This window comes from Magallana gigas, chromosome 3, assembly GCF_963853765.1.
Source record: "Magallana gigas chromosome 3, xbMagGiga1.1, whole genome shotgun sequence".
NCBI lineage: Eukaryota > Metazoa > Mollusca > Bivalvia > Ostreida > Ostreidae > Magallana > Magallana gigas.
The window spans coordinates 15,744,655-15,765,499 of NC_088855.1; the positions used below are offsets into that span (position 1 = coordinate 15,744,655).

At 33.9% G+C, this 20,845-nt stretch overlaps 1 protein-coding gene and 1 long non-coding RNA gene across 5 annotated transcripts in view; one reads left to right on the plus strand and one right to left on the minus strand.

Moving 5' to 3' along the window:
• Positions 1-1,407: 1,407 nt before the first annotated feature.
• On the plus strand, positions 1,408-20,266 carry LOC105328850 (protein shisa-4). 4 transcript variants are annotated; one of them, XR_010711863.1, is made up of 7 exons: positions 1,408-1,542; positions 9,324-9,453; positions 12,492-12,655; positions 13,182-14,195; positions 16,300-16,369; positions 18,715-18,869; positions 19,466-20,266. XR_010711863.1 is itself a non-coding variant. In XM_011429880.4 (4 exons), the coding sequence occupies exons 1-4, from the start codon at positions 14,135-14,137 to the stop codon at positions 19,684-19,686; spliced, it is 507 nt and encodes a 168-aa protein (XP_011428182.3). In that variant the 5' UTR covers positions 14,036-14,134; the 3' UTR covers positions 19,687-20,266. The 4 variants fall into 4 exon arrangements, 1 of the variants encoding a protein (XP_011428182.3); XR_010711864.1 differs by having other exon boundaries at positions 13,185-14,195; XR_010711865.1 differs by lacking the exon at positions 1,408-1,542 and adding an exon at positions 7,952-8,362.
• The window catches only part of LOC136273661 (uncharacterized), an 86,135-nt gene continuing 77,569 nt past the window's right edge, over positions 12,280-20,845 (minus strand). The window contains exon 4 of the long non-coding RNA XR_010711866.1: positions 12,280-12,560. This is a non-coding gene — a long non-coding RNA (uncharacterized lncRNA). The remainder of the gene's footprint in view (positions 12,561-20,845) is intronic.

Sequence of the window (20,845 nt, forward strand, 5' to 3'; positions counted from 1 at the left end):
TTCTCCAAATTAGATTGCAATAAAAACTAATTATTTAACGGTTTCGTTATGATGAATTAATTGCCGACTAATAAAACTGCTCAGGCGATGTTCGTGTATGTGTATGTAACAAATTATTGTCTAATTAAACAAAATTACTGTCTTAAAAATTTATATACGTGACTATGTATTTAAAAACAACAGCAACAAATGATACAAACGTTTATTGTATATTTTATTTTGTGTCATCTAAGAATATTAATGAAAACTATTATTTATGATTTTCATAGGGTACGTTTTCTCTTGGAGAAAACGTACCCGGGTACGTTTTCTCCTGGAGAAAACGTACCCTAGAAATTGGGTACGTTTTCTCCTGGGTACGTTTTCTCCTGGGTACGTTTTCTCCAGCATTCGCGGATTCAAGGGGGGGGGGGGGCGCACCCGGCACGCGCCCCCTAAAATTGTCAAAATATAAAGTTAAATCATCCTCCTCCTGGCAAAGAAAATGTACAAATTTCGAGTCTTAATTTTCAACTTTCGGAAACTCATGGGATTTCTCTACATATTGGACTAATTTCAACGGAGTAGTATGAAGAAAACCCGTGGGTTCAATGGTGTAACGTACATAGAAAGCCCAATTTAGTTAGGTAGCTGCCGGCCAATCAGTGTTACATAATACACATATACACGCTTTTATTGACAAACAAATCACTCACTACAATATCACAAAAGTCTAAATTTGAAGGCTTCATTTTTACCCTACAAAATCTCTAGAATCCAGGAGCATTGTTTTTGAAAGTGGGAGAGGAGACATTTAATTTCTATTTAATGCTATTTTGTTTAATAATTTTTACATCCTCCCAGAAAGTGTGTGTGTGTGGGGGGGGGGGTGTATAACGTTCACGTGGGAGAATTTGATCTCGGAATTTTCGAAAATCTGTTTAAAGAGAATGAGATTTTCGACTCCTGGAGATACATATTTATTATTCCTGAATTTTGTGAAATGGATGCTACATGTATAATTTACTGATTGCATTTATTATGGAGGTTCAAAATTATAGTTAGTTTTGACAGAGCCCCAGCGGGATTTGAATTCTCTACTTACAGACACGTAGTTAACCATTGCGCTTCACTGTGAGGTAACATTATTTTGGGGGGAAATATTATATTTATACTTTATTGTTTATTTCAATAGGGAGTACATCACAATATGCAGGTGTCCTGTATACCACCTTAATTAAGACTGAAATGTGTGCTTTACATAGTTATTTACCTAATAAAATAGTGCAGCGGGTTTTGAAGAATAAAGTCATAAAAATACATGCATGTTACAAATAACTGATCTTTGTCTGAAGTTACGTACTTAACACAGGTCTGCAGGTCGCATTAGCGGGTACTAGTTTTACCCAGCTCTGGGTTTCACGTGGTGTACATACCGGTATGTGTTTTCCATATGCAGAAAAGGATTAATTAACATGCATAAACGTTTCTTTTGTGATGATCAGCAAAAGGGATTCATATTGTGTTCTAATTGGATTATCATTATGATGTTGACCAATATAGGTAAGCATAAAACATGTAGTAGAACAATATTATGAGCCACCGTTATAGGTTTAAGTTTTACTTTCACTTTATAAATAAGCGATCTCCCTTTGCCAGCATACTGTATCATCATCTTTTAATATTTAAATAAGCTTATCATAATTACCTATCCTATCGCATTTGTACAGTTTCTGTCATTTTAATTGCAAAAGTTATTTTTTCATTTGTCAGACTTACATTTTGTATTAAATTTGTGTATTATATAATAAGTAAGTGTAGAGACTTATCATGTTTATATGAGTTAAAATTATAATAGGAAGGAAGGGGTCTTTTTTTTCTTAATGTATTATGATGCATCAAATATAATGTAGGCCATGACCCTATGGGATTGTTCTGACCCCATGGAACAGGAAAATACCAAATATCTTGAAAACTGTTGAGATCCCCACCACTAAACCATATATATATATATATATATACAGCTTACTCCACTTATATTGAAATCGCTTATTTTGAAATTCCGCTTATTTTGAAATGGAAATAAATCCCCAGTTTTTGCCTCTCATTTTCTTTGCATTATTTTAACGGATATAATGAAATCGGCTATTTTGAAATATCGCTTATATTGAAGCCACTGATCGGTCCCCATAGGTGATAATTAGTTGTTTTAATAACGGTTATATTGAAATACTCCCTGGCGGCTGTCGTCACGGTTGGTGACAGTAATTATGCCAGACTGACCGGTTGATATACAAAGGTGTAAATTGATGAGTTGATAAGTTCTCATTATGTGTGGTTTTATACTTCTTTTAAAAAGTAAAATTTATTCACTGAATAATTTTTTTTGTTTTTACGTATACGGATGTATTGAGGCTAGACGTAATATGGAAACCCCACGAAAAAGAAAAACCATATCTTCGGACACTTAATACGAACTAGTTATGGCTATTGATAAAAGAACAAAGCCTAAATTCGAAATAGCTAAGGATTTTGAGATTATCGCGAGTACACTTACGGTGATATACAAGCAGCGTTCAGCAGTATTTTAATCGTTTGAGTCTGGTGATTTTCCCGTAAAACGTAAAAGAATGCGATCGGAGATTATGATGAGGTTTAAGATAATAATTTAACAAAATGAAACTTACAAAACTTACGGATATAATTTTAATCAAACTTTGAAGGACTAATATTTCATGTAATCTGTTCACTGTTATAGATAAATGATGACCACATAATTTGTTCGGGTTTGGTTTTCTATGATTACATCTGGATTGAACTTTCAAAAATGGCGGCTTCACGTCAGTCAATTTCGCTTATATTGAAATACGGATATATTGAAATAATTTGCATGGTCCCTTGAATTTCAATATATCTGGAGTAGGCTGTGTGTGTATATATATATATATATATATATATATATATATATATATATATATATATATATATATATATATATATATATATATATATATATATATATATTCTTGTTTCTAATGTCATTATGATGCATCAAATGGTGTAAAGTACATGACCCCCAGGTGTTGTCCTTAACCCCCCCCCCCCCCCCCCCCCCCCCCCCGAAATAGGAAATGATGATATATTTTGATAACTTTTGAGATCCCCATCCCTAAACCATATTTATTCTTGCATGCTCTTAATTTGTGTGGAGACACCCTGACTTTCTAGAACTGAAAATAATAAAGTATTTTATCTTATTCATATGTAGTGTTTGACCCATGTGGGTAATTCCTAGCCTAATGATGAACCTGCTTTGTTTAGGAGACTTTACAATTGCCCCAAATATATATAACAATTTGTTTATCTTAAAAATTAAAAAGCAATTTCCAAGATCTTAATGTGCATCTAGAGAAAAATACCTGAATCAAGAAATGATTTATAATTCGCTACTGTAAGAATGTAAGAAGACTCTGAATCTTTAGAACCTGAGGTTTGATTGGGGGGGGGGGGGGGGATGGGGTTGGATGTGGATGATAAACATTTAATTTTAATCATTTATTGTTATTAATTTTAACTTTAATATTAGTTATTGATCCCCAGTGGTAGAAAATAAGAATTCTGATCATATCAATAGATCATTTGACAATTATGCAAGGTGTAATGTGATTTCTTTAAATCCATTTTTTAACAGTTTATAAAATCTTTTAAGACCCCAAATTATATTTTGAATTTAATAGATCATTCGACAATTAAATCAAGTGTAAATGTAAGTTTTTTATTTAAAGCAAAAATAAATGCAAGGTTTTTTTATTTTAAGAAAAAAAAAGTCATTTTATTTACAGTGTAAGGAGGGATACATGCGCAGATCCAGAAAGTTTTTCCGGGGGCGGGGGGTTGACAGTTATTCGAGTTTGCTGAGGGGGTGGGAGAGGGGGGTGGTTTCAAGGCATATTTTTGGCAATTTTCTAATGTAATTTAAAGAAATTTGATTTTTGGAGGGGGGATCTGGACCCCCCCCCCCCCCCCCTTGACCCCAATTCTAGATCCGCACATGGGATAAATGTTAATTTTCTGTAAATTTAACTTTTCAAAACTTATTGCACATCTATAGCCATAGGACAGCCCCTATCATATCCCAAGATGTGACATGTCTATTCATTAAATCAATAGAGGAGTTCTGGGATCTAGGGTTTTTTTGGAGTGCTAAACATCAATTTTTTGCTATTATTTGACTCCCTGGATGAAATCTAAATTTTTAAAACCTTATTGCACATCTATAGGACAGCTCCTATCATATCCCAAGATGTGATGTGTCTATTCATTAAATCATAAGAGGATTTCTGGGATGTAGGTTTTTTTTGGAGTGATAAACGTCAATTTTTTGCTATTATTTGACTCCCTGTATGAAATTTAAATTTCCAAACCCTATTGCACATCTATAGGACAGCCCCTATCATAAGATATGATGTGTCTATTCATTAAATCATAAGAGGAGTTCTGGGATCTAGGTTTTTAGCTCACCTGAGCTGAAAGCTCAAGTGAGCTTTTCTGATCACAGTTTGTCCGTCGTCCATCTGTCCGTCCGTCTGTCTGTCCGTCTGTAAACTTTTTTCATTTTCGACTTCTTCTCCAGAACCACTGGGCCGATTTCAACCAAACTTTATACAAAGCATCCTTAGGTAAAGGGGATTTAAGTTTGTTAAAATGAAGGGCCACGCCCTCTTTCAAGGGGAGATAATAAAAAATCATTGAAAATTTGTTGGTATTTTTCAAAAATCTTCTCAAAAACATTCGGCCAGAAAAGCTGTAACTTGTGTGGAAGCATCCTCAGGTAGATAGGTTCAAGTTTGTTCAAATCATGATCCCCAGGGGTAGGGTGGGGCCACAATGGGGGGTCAAATTTTTACAAAGGAAGATATAGAGTAAATCTTTAAAAATCTTCTTCTCAGAAACTGATCATGCAGAAAAACTGAAACTTGTGTGGAAGCATCCTCAGGTAGTGTAGATTCAAGTTTGTTCAAATGATGATCCCCATGGGTAGGATGGGGCCACAATGGGGGATCAAAGTTTTACATAGGAAGATATAGAGTAAATCTTTAAAAATCTTCTTCTCAGAAACTGATCATGCAGAAAAGCTGAAACTTGTGTGGAAGCATCCTCAGGTAGTGTAGATTCAAGTTTGTTCAAATGATGATCCCCATGGGAAGGGTGGGGCCACAATGGGGGATCAAATTTTTACATAGGAAGATATAGAGTAAATCTTTCAAAATCTTCTTCTCAGAAACTGATCATGCAGAAAAGCTGAAACTTGTGTGGAAGCATCCTCAGGTAGTGTAGATTCAAGTTTGTTCAAATGATGATCCCCATGGGAAGGGTGGGGCCACAATGGGGGATCAAAGTTTTACATAGGAAGATATAGAGTAAATCTTTAAAAATCTTCTTCTCAGAAACTGATCATGGAGAAAAGCTGAAACTTGTGTGGAAGCATCCTCGGGTAGTGTAGATTCAAGTTTGTTCAAATGATGATCCCCAGGGGTAGGGTGGGGCCACAATGGGGGGGTCAAATTTTTACAAAAGAAGATATAGAGTAAATCTTTAAAAATCTATTTCTCAGAAACTGATCATGCAGAAAAGCTGTAACTTGTGTGGAAGCATCCTCAGGTAGTGTAGATTCAAGTTTGTTCAAATGATGATCCCCATGGGTAGGGTGGAGCCACAATGCGGGGGTCAAATTTTTACATAGGAAGATATTGAGTAAATCTTTAAAAATCTTCTTCTCTAAAACTGATCAGCCAAGAAAGCTGAAACTTGTGTGGAAGCATCCTTAGGTAGTGTAGATTCAAGTTTGTTCAAATGATGATCCCCATGGGTAGGGTGGGGCCACAATGGGAGGTCAAAGTTTAACATTGGAATATATAGAGTAATCTTTAAAAATCTTCTTCTCAGAAACTAATCAGCCAGAAAAGCTGTAACTTGTGTGAAAGCATCCTCAGGTAGTGTAGATTCAAGTTTGTTCAAATCATGATCCCTGGGGTTAGGGTGGGGCCACAATGGGGTGGGGGAGGTCGAGTTTTATATAGGAATATATAAGGAAATCTTTAAAACTCTTCTTCTCAGAAATTGATTGGCCAGAAAAGTTACTACTTGTGTGGAAGCATCCTCAGGTAGTGTAGATTCAAGTTTGTTCAAATGATGATCCCCAGGGGTAGGATGGGGCCACAATGGGGGGTCGAATTTTTACAAAGGAATATATAGAGAAAAATCTTTAAAAATCTTCTTCTCAGAAACCCATCGGCCAGAAAAGCTGTAACTTGTGTGAAACCATCCTCCGTTAGGGTAGATTCAAGTTTGATAAAATTATGATTCTTATGGGTAGGATGGGGCCTCAGTGAGAGAGGGGGTTGAATTTTCACATTTGAATATATGAAGAAAAATCTTTAAAAATCTTCTTCTCAGAAACCGATCATGCAGAAAAGCTGCAACTTGTGTGGAAGCATCCTCAGGTAGGGAAGATTCAAGTTTGTTCAAATCATGATCCCCGGGGGAAGGGTGGGGCCACAATTGGGGGGGTGTCAAATTTTTACGTAGGAAAATATAGGGAAAAATCTTTAAAAATCATCTTCTAAAACTCAAATTGTCTAGAAAAGCTCTAACTTCAGTCAGTTCAGATAGTGTAGATTAAAATTAGTCAAAATCATATTCTTCAGGAGTAGGGTTGGGCCACATGGGGGGGGGATTCCAATTTTACAAAGGAAAACATTTAAATTATTCACAAAAACTCAAATGTTATTATATATGGTTTTACTTATATGCAAACATTTTGACATATTGTTGATTCTTTAAAATTGTTTAGACTCTGGCCCCTGGACAATTCTTGGACCTCACAAGGGGTTCAAAATTTGATGTAGGTTTAAAATCCATATATAAATAGTTGTTTAAGTCTGATCATCTTCTTGAGAACTGCAATGCTCAATATGTGATATGACTGTAAAACCATCCTGTTACAAAGGGGCTCAATGATAAACATAAGAATATGCAGGGGAATTTTTTTTTTTATACAGGATCTATTATACGGCATTGTTCAGATATTTTCTATATGACTCCATAAAGTTGATTTTATTATGTCTATTGCTGCTCAGGTGAGCGATGTGGCCCATGGGCCTCTTGTTTGTAATTTTCCCAATTTTGAATAGTTTAATTTTCCCAATTCTACGGACCCTGGACCCAGTTAAAAAACAGTAGGAAAACCCCTGATTTTGGAATTTTTACGCATCAAATCAAATATAGACTTCGGTAAATCAGACAGCTGATTGTTTAACTGCGCAAATGAGCAAAATTTGATGCACTAACAACATATAAAAATACTATTCATTCTATTGGTAGTTCGGTACGATCTCTACGTAATGGTTGATTAATGAATTGCGTTTTGTTAAGATGCTCAGAATTTTCTAAACTTTCAGTCTAAACGGAGATTGTTTACGCTGCTAGAAACATATAGGTGTATATATATGATGAAAAATAAATTGTGCTATTTCTTTGTTTTAGTGCATGTTTCTTCTGTTTTAATTGTTTACAATTTTCTATCTACTAACCATATTTGAGTGTCAAGCTTCAAATTATAAGCAAGATACAGAGCTTTGCTCACAATTCTCTGTTTGCTCACCAGAATGTTCAGAATGTTAAACTTGTTTAATAATCTATGTTAAAATAATTAACAAATAATAAATGATAAGAATTAGAATACCTATACGTTTCATAACATTGTATGTCGGCATGGGAAAGATATTAATTCTGTTTAGGCCAAAAAAATATATCCCTGTTTCCTGCACCCGGACCAAAATAATAAGGATATAGGTAGATCAGAATTTTTTTTAAAATATTTTTTTGTTCATTTTTTAAAGTGCGAATTTTACAGATTCAAGTGGGGAAAATAAAAAAAATGAAAAGTGCATAAGTGGCACTAAAATGCTTCCTTAGATATATAATCTAGGTCCAATATGCCATGTAATTGTTGATTAATTTGTGCACCGTAAAACACTTCCCTCCATGTTTAGACACTAAAATAAACTTCCTCTGTCTGCATTTTCCACCAATACGCAACTAAAAAATTATACTTGTAGATATAAATGAAGAGATGTGACTTATAGGCTAAAGAAGTAATAATTCTACTTAGAGATATGACATATGTCGCCTGATTTCAACCATTGTCCGTGAATTGTTTACATGGCTACTAGTAAGCTTGAAATGACCACTAGGAAGAACATTCAATTGGTTGTTAGATAAAAACGAGAGAAAAACGAGATAAAAACAGATTGTCCAAAAATGTCAATACCAGTCTTAAAGTACATAGGAATTTTCTGGATCTTGTTAACACTTTTTCAAGGTATGTCAGTAATTAACAAGGGTTAATTAGTAATTACCAATTGTAACACAAAAAAAAACCCAACTTTAACAAAAAATTAATAAATTAACTTAAAAAAAAATAAGAAAAAAAATGATGAAATAAATCAGTATTAGCTTATAATTAAACAGATAATCAAAAAATTGATAATTTTATCAAATTACGATAAAGGATTAAACTTTACATTTTATACTTATCATGAGATGATGACAGCTGATGTAGGATTACAGGGCACACACGCAGCCATCCAAAGGATATATACCGCGCGTTAGCGCGATAGTATAATTTGTCTGCACGGCCTGGTGTGTTTTAGGACCGACGACAGTCTAAAAAAGGCATTCAGTGCTAAAATGATTTGTATTTCTAAATGCGTTATTCGTTTTAACCATAAATAGAAAAATAATAACTGTTAACAATATAATTTAGTCTTCGAAATTTGTATTTAATCATTTGTAAGTCGCCATTTGTTAGATCTATCGAGATTCGGTAAATTGTTGATTCAAGTACCTACGGTAATTCAAACCAAGTGAAATTAATATCCGGATGCAATCCCATGCTAATAAAGAATTTTTCCTCTATTTGATTAAATAATAGATATTTGGTCATAACGCATATCAATAAAAAAAGTATTACAACCGAATGATTAGGTTACCATCGTTACATTGTGACTCCTTTAAGTTTATCAACAAGTTTAATTATTTTAATCCGAAAAAACGGTTCTTACATCTTAAACTTAGTGGGTTTTTTTTAATTATGTACATTTTTACGCTGTACTCGACACTATAATTTTCATAGACATTAGTTGTAGCTTTCATGATATTTCGTGCTGTCTTAATGTTAGGCCAATGTTCAAAATGCAAAATTTTAAAAGTAAAAGAGAGATAAATTATAGCTCTTAAGATATAAAGAGACTGATCTTTATATCAACTTTTTTCTTTTGTAGGCTGTGATGGCGCCTACAGATCCTCTAGATCCTACAGATCTTATAGATCCTACAGATCTTATAGCTCCTACAGATCCTATAGCTACTACAGATCCAACTATTATTACGATCCCTCAGGAACCTCGTCCTAGTAAGACTGGAGAGAGAGAGAGAGAGAGAGAGAGAGAGAGAGAGAGAGAGAGAGAGAGAGAGAGAGAGAGAGAGATTCTTAGAACTATTCCCTACCAAAATGTCGATTGCAAGTGTACAAATCTTCTTTAATTCCAACAGTCATTGGGGAATGGAACTCCTTACCTCTGCATATCAGGGAGGTTAATTAATTCACTATCAACCTTCACCAATTTAATCACTTCAGATAAAGATATTTTAAATATAAATAAATCTCCGCCATCATACTTTTCTTTCGGAGATAGATCCTACAATATAATCCATACTAAACTACGTCATAATTGCATAATTAATTGTTACTTATTTCGATATAATATCATTGATAGCCCTTTATGTACATGTGGAAAAGTTGAAGACACTCATCATTATTTGTTCCTTGTACTTGGTATGCAGACACCAGAGACGAGCTTTTTAATAATGTTTTTAAGATTCAGAATTTGAATAAAGTCAACACACATGTGTTGCTCTGGGGCGATGTTACAATTAGTGACAGTGTTAATGAAACTTTGTTATCTATGGTTCACCTTTTCATAAAAAAATCTGAACGTTTTTCGTAATGTACTACACTTTATATATTTATATCTATTTTATAGTGCCATTAGCAACTTTAGTAATGTATGTGATATATATTGCATCTGTTTTGAATATGTGACCTTTTACTATGCTTTATATTATGTTTGTTAATAATTTTGCAGGGTGAGAGATTAATAAGTTATGGAACTTGTGCCCAATCCCATTGTGTAAATATACAATAAACTAGATACGATCTCGTTACGAGTAACGAGTAGCTCTTCCGTTCAATTTTTAAACGATACGATTAAATATCAATGAATTTCAGAATTCACCCTCAACCACTCCCTTTCAGATAATGTATACGATTGTCATTATCCTTTAAAATGCTTAACAAAGTGTTTTGCTTTTTCACATACAGCACATTAAAGATTGAAGATTTTAGTCCCCTAAAATCCCTAATTATGTCTTCAATGGGTTTGGAAATGAGTTTTACAAACTGATATTGTTACGATCAACAACTTTGTTTCTATAATGCATTAAAAAATCTTGATCGTTTTTAAGGAATGTGCAATAGACTTTACGAGTGTCTTGGCCTTTAAATTAAGGGGCCAGCCCTTTTTTTGAGTTCATTCGAAAGGTCTCACGAATGATAACATTGTTTGTTCTTACACTTATCTAGAATTGTTGTTTATTTTTTAGATACAAATGATTTAATATTTTAGGGGCCAGCCCTCTGGATCCTAAATGGGCACAGAAATTGGTGTTGTGATTAATGGAATCGATTAGAATAATCAATACAGAAATCTTCTTTTCTACAATGCTTAACAAAATATGTCTCCTTCTGTAGATATATTGTGTCAAAGTTTTAGTACTTTGGCCACCTTAAAATCCCTAATTAAGTAATAAATGGGCGTGGCAATGATTTTACCTGATAAATATTGTAACGATCAACAACTTTGCTTCTTTATTGCATTACAAAATCTTTATCGTTTTAAAGTTATTTGTAAAAGAGTTTACGAGTGTCTTGGTCCCTAATTAAAGGGGCCAGCCCCTATTTCTTGATTTTGTTGGAAAGAACTTTTGATTCTCTACCACTTTTATAATATATGTTTTTACAAAATATCAACTCATAAAAAGATACAGATCAAAACGTATGAAAAATTTTGATTCGAAATTTGTACCTAATTTTCGAGCCCAGGCGAGCTCAAAGAAATGGCACCACTGGCACCAAAAAACTACATTCTGCACACCTTCGAACTATAGTCTACCTATCCTGAAAATTTCATATTCATATCTCTAATAGTCAAATAGTCTTTGAGTTTATTATTGCACAAAAATGGTCGTAAAAACTTACAAAAACGGCCGTAAATCGGAACCGGAAGTGACGATTTCAAAATTTCAAAAAACTTCTAGAATTAAGACCTCTGGCAATCATCTATGAAAAAATTGTCGAAATTGGCCGAAAAGTTTTCGAGATATCACGTGCACAAAATTTGTGGAAAAAATTAATAATAACTAGATACGACCTTGTTGCAAGTAACGAGTAGGTCTTCCGTCCGATTTTTTTTTTGGAATGATACAATGAAATATCGACACAATTTAAAAATTAACACCCCCCCCCCCCCAAATTTTAAGATAATGAATAAAAATCCCTAATTACGTCAAACATGGGCCTGACGATGACTTTTTCAAACAGATATTGTAGCGATCAACAACTTTGATTCTATAATGCATAACAAAATATTTATCGTTTTCAAGTTATTCGTAATAGATTTTACGAGTCTCTTGATCCCTAAATAAAGGAGCCAGCCCCCTTTTCTTGATTTTGGTGGATAGAACTTTTGATTCTCTACTACTTTTGTTCTATATGTCTTAACAAAATATCCACCGATAAAAAGATACTGATCAAAACGTATGGAAATTTTAATTCAAAATCTGTACCCGAAGCGAGCTCCAAGGAATAGCGCCACTGGTGCAAAACAACTATATAGAGCACAACTTCAAACCATGGTTTCTGAGATCAGCTCTGCACAAGATTGGTCGTAAAAAATTATAATAGAGAATCTACCGTAAATCCGGACCAGAAATGACGACGACAAAAAATTCAAAAACATATCAAATTCAGATAATGTCCCATCATCTGTGAAAAAATTGTCGAGATCAGTTGAGTAGTTTTCGAGAAATCGCGTGCACAAAATTTGGGGGAAAAAAATAAGAAACAGTACGAAAACAATATGTTCAACAATATGTTCAAACAATATGTTCAAACCAAACGAGAGAGAGAGAGAGAGAGAGAGAGAGAGAGAGAGAGAGAGAGAGAGAGAGAGAGAGAGAGAGAGAGAGAGAGAGAGAGAGAGAGAGAGAGATCAGAATAATTAAATATGTAATGAATCATGAAGTTATTTACTGGTTGTATTGTTCTGATTGATTGGATACGATACTATAATGAAATGATCTTTAATAAAAACTATTTTCTTTCATCGGAAGCATCATTGGAGCTGTGATCTCGGGGCTCATTTTCCTCGGTGTAATGACGTACTGCATCAAGTCCTGCATCTGTAAAATAAAACACAGGGGAACAAATAATAGTTACAATTTAAGCGTAAGATTTCTAAACGCCAGAGCAGCACGTCAACGGGCCATCATTACAGGTAAACGTAAAGCCTTTATCTACAATATGGACGTCAAAAATTTATCAATATCAGTCCAATATCAACACATACACATGCGCGGATCCAGAAAATTTTTCCAGGGGGGGTCCGAAGGATAATTGTGTTTGCCAGGGGGGGTCCGAGGCATATTTTCGCGATAATTTTACTGTGTAAATTTAATAAATTTTCATTTTCCAGGGGGAGTCGGGACCCCCCCGACCCCCCCTCTAGATCCGCGCATGCATACATATCTAAAATCCTGCATGGCAATCAGGGATATATAATGTAGATACGACTGTTATTTTTTCTGTAACCATGGTAATATATTTTTATGTATGTTTATGATATATGATATCAATATTTTGAAAAGTTGTAAAGAATATCCTTATTTTTCTATTGCAAAATATGTCAATTTTGCCGTGTCCCTACTTAATTACTACCTTTTAATTACACATCATCGATTTCTGAAAACTATTACAGCTCTCATACAAAAAGAACTATGCCAATTTTAATCTTGATTTTTAAGCAGATGCCACCCCTGGGATTTATCCTCCTCGATGCACAAGCCAGGCTTCCAACCTAGCGCCCGGAGAGACGCTGAATCCGCCTCCTAATGTACCTTATCCTTCAGACAACGGTTCCTCCACGTCCCAGCCGCCTCCCTACGGCGAGCCGGCGCCATCTTATGATTCCATGTTTGAACCACCGGAAAACAAGGCCCCGCCCTACCCAACGTCGCCAAAGGAGTCTAACTTTGTTCCTCCGCCAGCCAAAAATTGAGCCATTGTAACGCACATGTGACTGATGTATATTGTTACGAACATTCTGTGATAAAATATTTGGAACCAGTTTTTGTTATTGCTATTTTGAAATTCAGTTAATTTTCACCCCTTGAAGACTTGGATAGGATTTTGTTTTTTATGTACATGTACATGTATATGTAAAGTGTCATAGAACACATATTTTATAAAAGACCCATCTTAAGAGTTCAAAAAATCTAAGTTACCATTAAACTGAATAATGGAATGTGGACAAAGTGTGTGTGTGTTTGTGTGTGTGTGTGTGTGTGTGTGTGAGAGAGAGAGAGAGAGAGAGAGAGAGAGAGAGAGAGAGAGAGTTTTAGTTTTGTGAAATTAGATAGATTTGAATGTGTGACTTGCATGTATATTGAATTATTGATTTAAAACGCTTAACCTTTTAAAGCGGTATTGACCATACATTTATTATGTATACAAATATTACAAATGCGTTATCGCTCATCTTAAAGTTAATTTTTATTTTTAGACACGGAAAGTTCTTCAAATTATATAAGACAGTGAATATAAACTGAATGTAAAAGCTATATACATGTATACGTATTAGTTTAAAAAAACTCAACTCCGGATATGTAGGATCAATATGCACCCAACCATGCTAGTTTAAATACCTAAAGTTCGGAGGACCGGTTGTTACCTTTGAAGAGACACACTAAAAACAAATATGGCGTTCACGGAATTATTTCACCTTCTTCCCTGTTTGGTCCTTTTTGCGTTTTTTCAGGGTAAGTTTTGAAAATTAATTAAAAACCCTTATTAATACTTGTACCTGTATCGTTGTTGATTGCCAGGAGAAGCAAATCGGATCAACTACATGTAAGAGTAAATTACAAATTCTCTTGACTTCCTCAACGGAATCGATGTCTTATGATATATATATAGGGCAAGACACACTCGGAAAGGAGCGCCTTTAAAGTAACTCGTTGTAAAATGTCTACTGTTGTACAAAGTCTTGAAATGTTTTTGTAGAAACATGTTTTAGGATCTATAAGGGTAGTGTTATTTTTGTATTGTAATCGTACATCATATTATAAGATACATGTAGAACGTCTAAACTACGTAGTTTGGATATTGAATTTCAGTAAGGAGATCGATCAGACAATTGCGTAATGTACAAGAAATATTTTAAAGTAAAGAATTTATTGGTGGTTGTATGAAGTTCTTGGTGTTAAATCCACCCACAAGGAACACTAGATATTGATTGTAGGGTACTTTATTGCTTTTGCCGTACATTGATTAATACTTGGTGGCTATTTCCAAATATTACTTTATTTATATTACGGTCCAGTTACGTTTTAAATATAATGCTTCACAGCACATCAGACGTAATACAACTTCATATGAAAGAAAAACAAACTTTTTAAAGGCTGACAAGTCTAAATTTGTATTATCCCATGCCTTCAAAACCAAAAATATTGAAACTACGTCAATTCCATAATATTATAAGTACATCTTAATCGAAAATTGTCAGACAAACTCATTGTTTTGCCATCAATGAATACTAAAATGCTGAATGAATTTATTGAAAAAATCAGAATTAAGCATGTATTGATAAAGATGATAAGACATAATAGTCCCTAATATAAACAAACTATAAACAAAATGTACAAAGATTATTTTTCATTTCGAAAAAACTACAATTTCACCTTTTTAGAATAATTTTATATTATTTACATAGTCGACACAATATTTATAAAGCCTGTGTAGATATAGTGGGTATAGTCTTATAATTTTGAACTGACTTCCTGGTTAGATATCTTGTCATTATTATGGCAACTAAACACCGTCTACTAAAAAGAAGCGATGGGTGACGATTCACTAAATTAGAATTACAAATTGAATCTTGCCAAAAATGTGTACTATATAGGATTCATATGGTCTTCTCAACATATTTTGTAAATGTGTTTTGAGATTCACTGGCGGATCCAGGTGCCTAGGAGGAGTGAGCATTCCCTGCTTATCTCGTAGAGTTTGATGGCTTTAATTTTATCTTTGAATTTTACACAACGTGATTCATATGGGTTTGTCCGTCTAAATCTCGGATTCGTTGTCGAAAAACCCCTATAACTCACGTTAGAAAACCTGAATGTGCGTAATTATTCAAATACCGCTAAGAAACTTCTTGCCAGGCGAATTTGCAGATATCAAAATAATTAATAATCAATAAAATCAGCTCCCCGTCCGTACTTCAGAACTTCGATTTCTTAATACAATAACTTCCAAATATACGGTACATTTATGAATTAGACTTTATATTTTTTCATAATGAAAACAATACGGAGATGATTTTTTTTATTAAATAGTGAGAACCCTTAAGAATTATATGCGAATTATTTTTTACTACATGTGAATTTATATAATATGGGAAGGAATTGGATCCTTGACTAGCTAAGAAACGGCTTTGTTCTGGTTTTGATACTTCGTAAATATTTGCATAACATCGACGAACAGTGCCTTTAACCAGAAAAAAAATCTTATTACCTAATAATCTAAATCCTGTTGTAACGCAATCTTCTATTGGCTTAATTAAAAAAAATTACTATGACCTCCGGGCTTGGGCCGATAACAACCGATAGGGCTGGTGCTGGGACCGAGATCAAAACAACAATGTGATATTCTCTCTCTCTCTCTCTCTCTCTCTCTCTCTCTCTCTCTCTCTCTCTCTCTCTCATACTTATTTATACCTATGGGAAGAAGTGTAAACTACAACAACCAAGTTTGTATAAGTATAAATTTTGCAGCCATCTAATTTACTTCTTTGAAATTCAATTCCAGTATCAGGGACTGTAAAGATGGGGCATGACTACATACAAACTATTTTTTTTCTAGGTGTAGACTGTGCCTACCGATACCGTTATTACTCCTACTATAGCTACTACTACTCCTATTATTCCATTTCGTGAGTATAATAATCCATTACATTTACATTATCCTCTTTTACCAATTTATTTAATTATGCAATACATGTATTCCTTTTGCTTTGTAAATATTGGTGGCATATCTCTGCCCCTTGTGTGCAAGTTAATTTTTTTAATAATAAAATATGACGACATGCGAGCTAAATATGTTGACATGCAAGAAAATAATGTCAACATTCAACATATTCATGTTAATATGAAACTTAACTATATGGACATGCAAAAAACTATTATGCAACTTATGTATGTTAACATGCAACTTATTTATGTTGACATGCAACTTATTGATGTCGTCATACAACTTATTTATGTTGACATGCAATTTTTTTTTATGTTAAGATACACGTAGACATGCTGTTGCATGTCAAAAAAAAAAGAATAAACTGCATGCTAACATATTTATTTCGCATGTCGACATTTATAAGTTGCATGTTGACATACAATCGATAAATATCAAAATAAATTAGACCATATCATCATAAATAAGCTGCATGTCAACATAAACAACTACATGTATCATTTAGCATGTTGGACGTTACATGTTGGTGCAATTTGATTATTTTTGAGATTTTAAATCGTGTTTGATCTAATAAAAAAATCTTGCATGTCAACATCGTTAAATGTATGTTGCATGTCCACATATTTATATTGCATGTCAACATAACTAGTGGTAAATAAGTTTCATGTCAACACATTTATCTCGCAGTTCAACGTAATTGCAAATCGACATATTTGATAGAAAAAAAACTAGCAGAAGTATGCCATCATAGCCTACATACAACTTCAAGCAAGTTAGATGTTACTTGTTTATGTTGACTTGCGAAATGAATATGTTGACATGCAATTTATTCATGTTGAGAGGCAACTTATGTATGTTGACATGCGACTTGGTCACGTTGACATGGAACTTATAAATGACGAAATCCAACTTAGTTATGTTGACAAGCAACTTATTTATGTTGACATGCGACTTAGTAATGTTGACTTCCGAGATAAATATGATAACATGCTAATTCTTTATGTCAGTATGCCATAAAAATATGTTGACATGTAACTGATCTATGCTGACATGCAATTTAATTATGCTTACAAGTTGCATGTTGACATTAATAAGTTGCATGTCAACATATTTATCTAGCATATTGACAAATTTGATAAAAAATTAATTAACCTGCACACAAGAGGCAGATATATGGCACCATAAGAAATGATTTGTTACCTTAATTTTAGTATTTCACTATTCTTTTGTTCCATTTGCCTATATGTATGGAATATATATATTGATACACATGTACCAGTGTTAATTTGCATGTAAACATATTTGAGTTGCATGTCAATATAGATAAGCTGCATCTGGCATGTCGGAAGTCATATGTGGATGTAATTAATAATTTCTGAAAATTTTCAAATTTGTATATGTTTACATTTTGCTTGCATGTTTACGTAATTGTGTTGCATGTTGACATAATTTTCCTATGTGTTTACATGATGTATAGAAAAATAACTGGTATATATATAAAAGGCGTAAGTATGCCATCACACTTTTGTAATATTCTGTTAGCAATATCAATTTTTAAAAAATGTGATACATTCCTGTGCTAATATTCTGCTAAAAAAAAGCCCTGTCTGAATTCTAGAGAAATAGAGCGGTCAACTAGATCTCAATTTGATGAAATTGATAAATTTAAAGCTTTGTTAACTGTTTCTCAACAAATGTATGAAGGAAAGAATTGAAGATTTTAAAAATTACCCATTCTTTCAATAACAATGGTTGTCAGATAAGCAGACAATCTATAACAGTGCGTTAATTTTTCTGCTGACCTGACGGTAGTTACTGATGCTTCAACTTTTAAAATAATCATTTTGAAATAAATCGTTCAATGCTATAGTATCAATATCGCCTGAATTTCTACTTAGTTAAACGGCTGGCGGAGCTTATCATTTTTAGTATGTTGTTTGTTCTTCTAAATTTGGTGGCATATCTCTGCCCCTTATATGCAAGTTATTTTGCTATCAAATATGTGTCATGCAAGATAAATACGTTGACATGCAAGATAGTTATGTCAACATTCAACATATCTATGTTGACATGCAAGAAAATTACTATCAAATAAAATTTTTTATAATATCTCAAAATAATCTGTACATTTGGGTGATGAAACATTTTAAAAGGTTCCTGTCTTTTTAATATACTAATTATGCATATTTTTTTTACTGACGAACTAATTGCTTAACGCGATGCATCACTCTTTCCATAAATCTCACTTAATTATGGTTTTAATTCATGAAAGCCCCACTTTGAGTACATTCAATCTCGATGTTACAGCGCAGGAGTAATCAGCGCCATTGTATTGGCCATTGGCGCCGCCGTGACCGTTACCGTTATAACTATCATCTGCTGCTGTCGCGCGGCGCAGAGGAGGAACCAGTTGGGCGGAGTGGTCTACACGAACGGGGGCCAGCAATCTATCATTACTACAGGTACATTTTTGACTAAGTCTACCTGTATCATCCATTGGATCGTCATGACCATTTTCAGACCATTTCCATCTCCTTGAGAAGAGGAGCTCTAAACAGAGATATAATTCTAAAGCCCAAATATTTGGGTTTTTTTTATTATATGTCAATTCATGGTAAAAAATATCATAAGTAAAATTCTAAGGTAGATAAATGATGGATAATTTGATGCCTATCCAGCCTCTTCATTAATTCGGAAGAATTATTATATATATCCATAACTTGCTATGTTACATTGATCATAGATTGAAATCAAACGAGAATTACGGGAATTGATTCAATAAAGGTGAACTAGCACTATAAAAATATCATGAATTATCAAATGATCAGTGAAAGCATTTTTGTTGGATTGCTCATATTATAACACAATAATTTGAATGTATTTATGGGTCAGGAAAATCGACGAAAACCACAAACAGTGATCCTCCCCGAACAATGTTGATGTTACAGTATAGATTGAAACGAAGAGAACTGTTCCATCATGGCTTTAATACATCGTCAGAAAAATAAAGATATAGACAATTTTAATCTTTTCAACAATAAAATGTTTAAATTTACAGCAAACACAGTACCCGGTATGTACCCGGCACAGCCTTACCCGGGACAGTACAATGCGGGCGTGCCATACGCACCCACGGGACTCTACACAGCCCCGGGGCAGCAGTTTACCTACCCTCCCCCGGGACAGCCATACGCCAACGCCCCGCCGCCAGGACAACAGTATAACAACCCACTGCCGTCCTATGACGAGACCACCGGTAACAAGACCCCGATGCAGTGATAGGTCACGTGAAATTCCGGAAAATTGAAATCGCTGATAATATTCATTGTTACTTTTTATTAACATTTCTTTTGTATTGTATGTTTATCACATAAGCATGCAAACAAGCATTATACTGTGACAACACATTTATTATGATAATGTCTATACTAATCGTTTAAAGATAATAGATGGAAATTAAAGATTGATTGGAATTTGATATATGTGTGTATGTAACACACACAGAGAGAGAGAGAGAGAGAGAGAGAGAGAGAGAGAGAGAGAGAGAGAGACTGTACATATATCTACACTACTTAATCCATGAATCAGTATTTCTATTAATACAATAACTATTACGCATTTTAATGATAAATATTAGGATTATCAAGGTCACTGCAATTTGACTAAACAGGCAATACATGAATGTTGATCGACATTTTTAATTCAGTTGAAATATTTAATCTTACAACGCATGCTTTTTTTTTTTTTTTTTTGCTTTTTCCTTCACAGATGTAATTTTAGAAATTTCTCCGAGTGATTTCTCACGGTCATTATCGTTGTTTGTTACTATCACAATAAATAATAAATATTAATACATGAATCAGGTTTATGTTTTTGCTTGAACCACAAGGGAATATATTGCTTCTTGAATCCAATGGTAACATATTTTATTGTAAAAACATGCACAGATCTAGAAGGGGAGGGGGATTCAACAAAATTCAAATTTCTTTACATTACACAATAAATTACCAAAAAATGTGCCTCGGACCCCCCCCCCCCCCCCCGGGAAAATTTACTTGATCCGCGCATGACAAAAACATATACTAGAGGGACAAAAAGCAATTTTCTACAACATTCGAGTATTTCTCCTTAAAATATATTGTAGTAATAAACAACTGTCATTCTTTATTAAATATACGCACATTCCTTTTAGTTGTTGCTTATTCGTCCCTCGTGTATTGACGATTTCCAAGCGATCTACACAATACTATATACATGTAGTCTGTCCCAAGATATGATTTCAGTATGCTTGGGCGATTTGGAATAAACATGCTCATACCTGTGAAAGAATTGCAGTTGAAATCAATGAAAGATAAAATATCCAAAACATCTTTATTGACAATTATTGTTTTTCACTCGAGAAAACATTTCACAGGAACTAAAACAGATTTCTTACGGA

What these genes read in the sequence shown, in the direction of transcription:
- LOC105328850 (XM_011429880.4), top strand. Translation starts at nt 14,135, where the DNA reads ATGGCGTTCACGGAATTATTTCACCTTCTTCCCTGTTTGGTCCTTTTT. An exon ending in CCTTTTTGCGTTTTTTCAGG is followed by an intron (nt 14,196 to 16,299) that starts GTAAGTTTTGAA and finishes TTTTTTTTCTAG; the next exon opens with GTGTAGACTGTGCCTACCGA. An exon ending in TACTCCTATTATTCCATTTC is followed by an intron (nt 16,370 to 18,714) that starts GTGAGTATAATA and finishes TCGATGTTACAG; the next exon opens with CGCAGGAGTAATCAGCGCCA.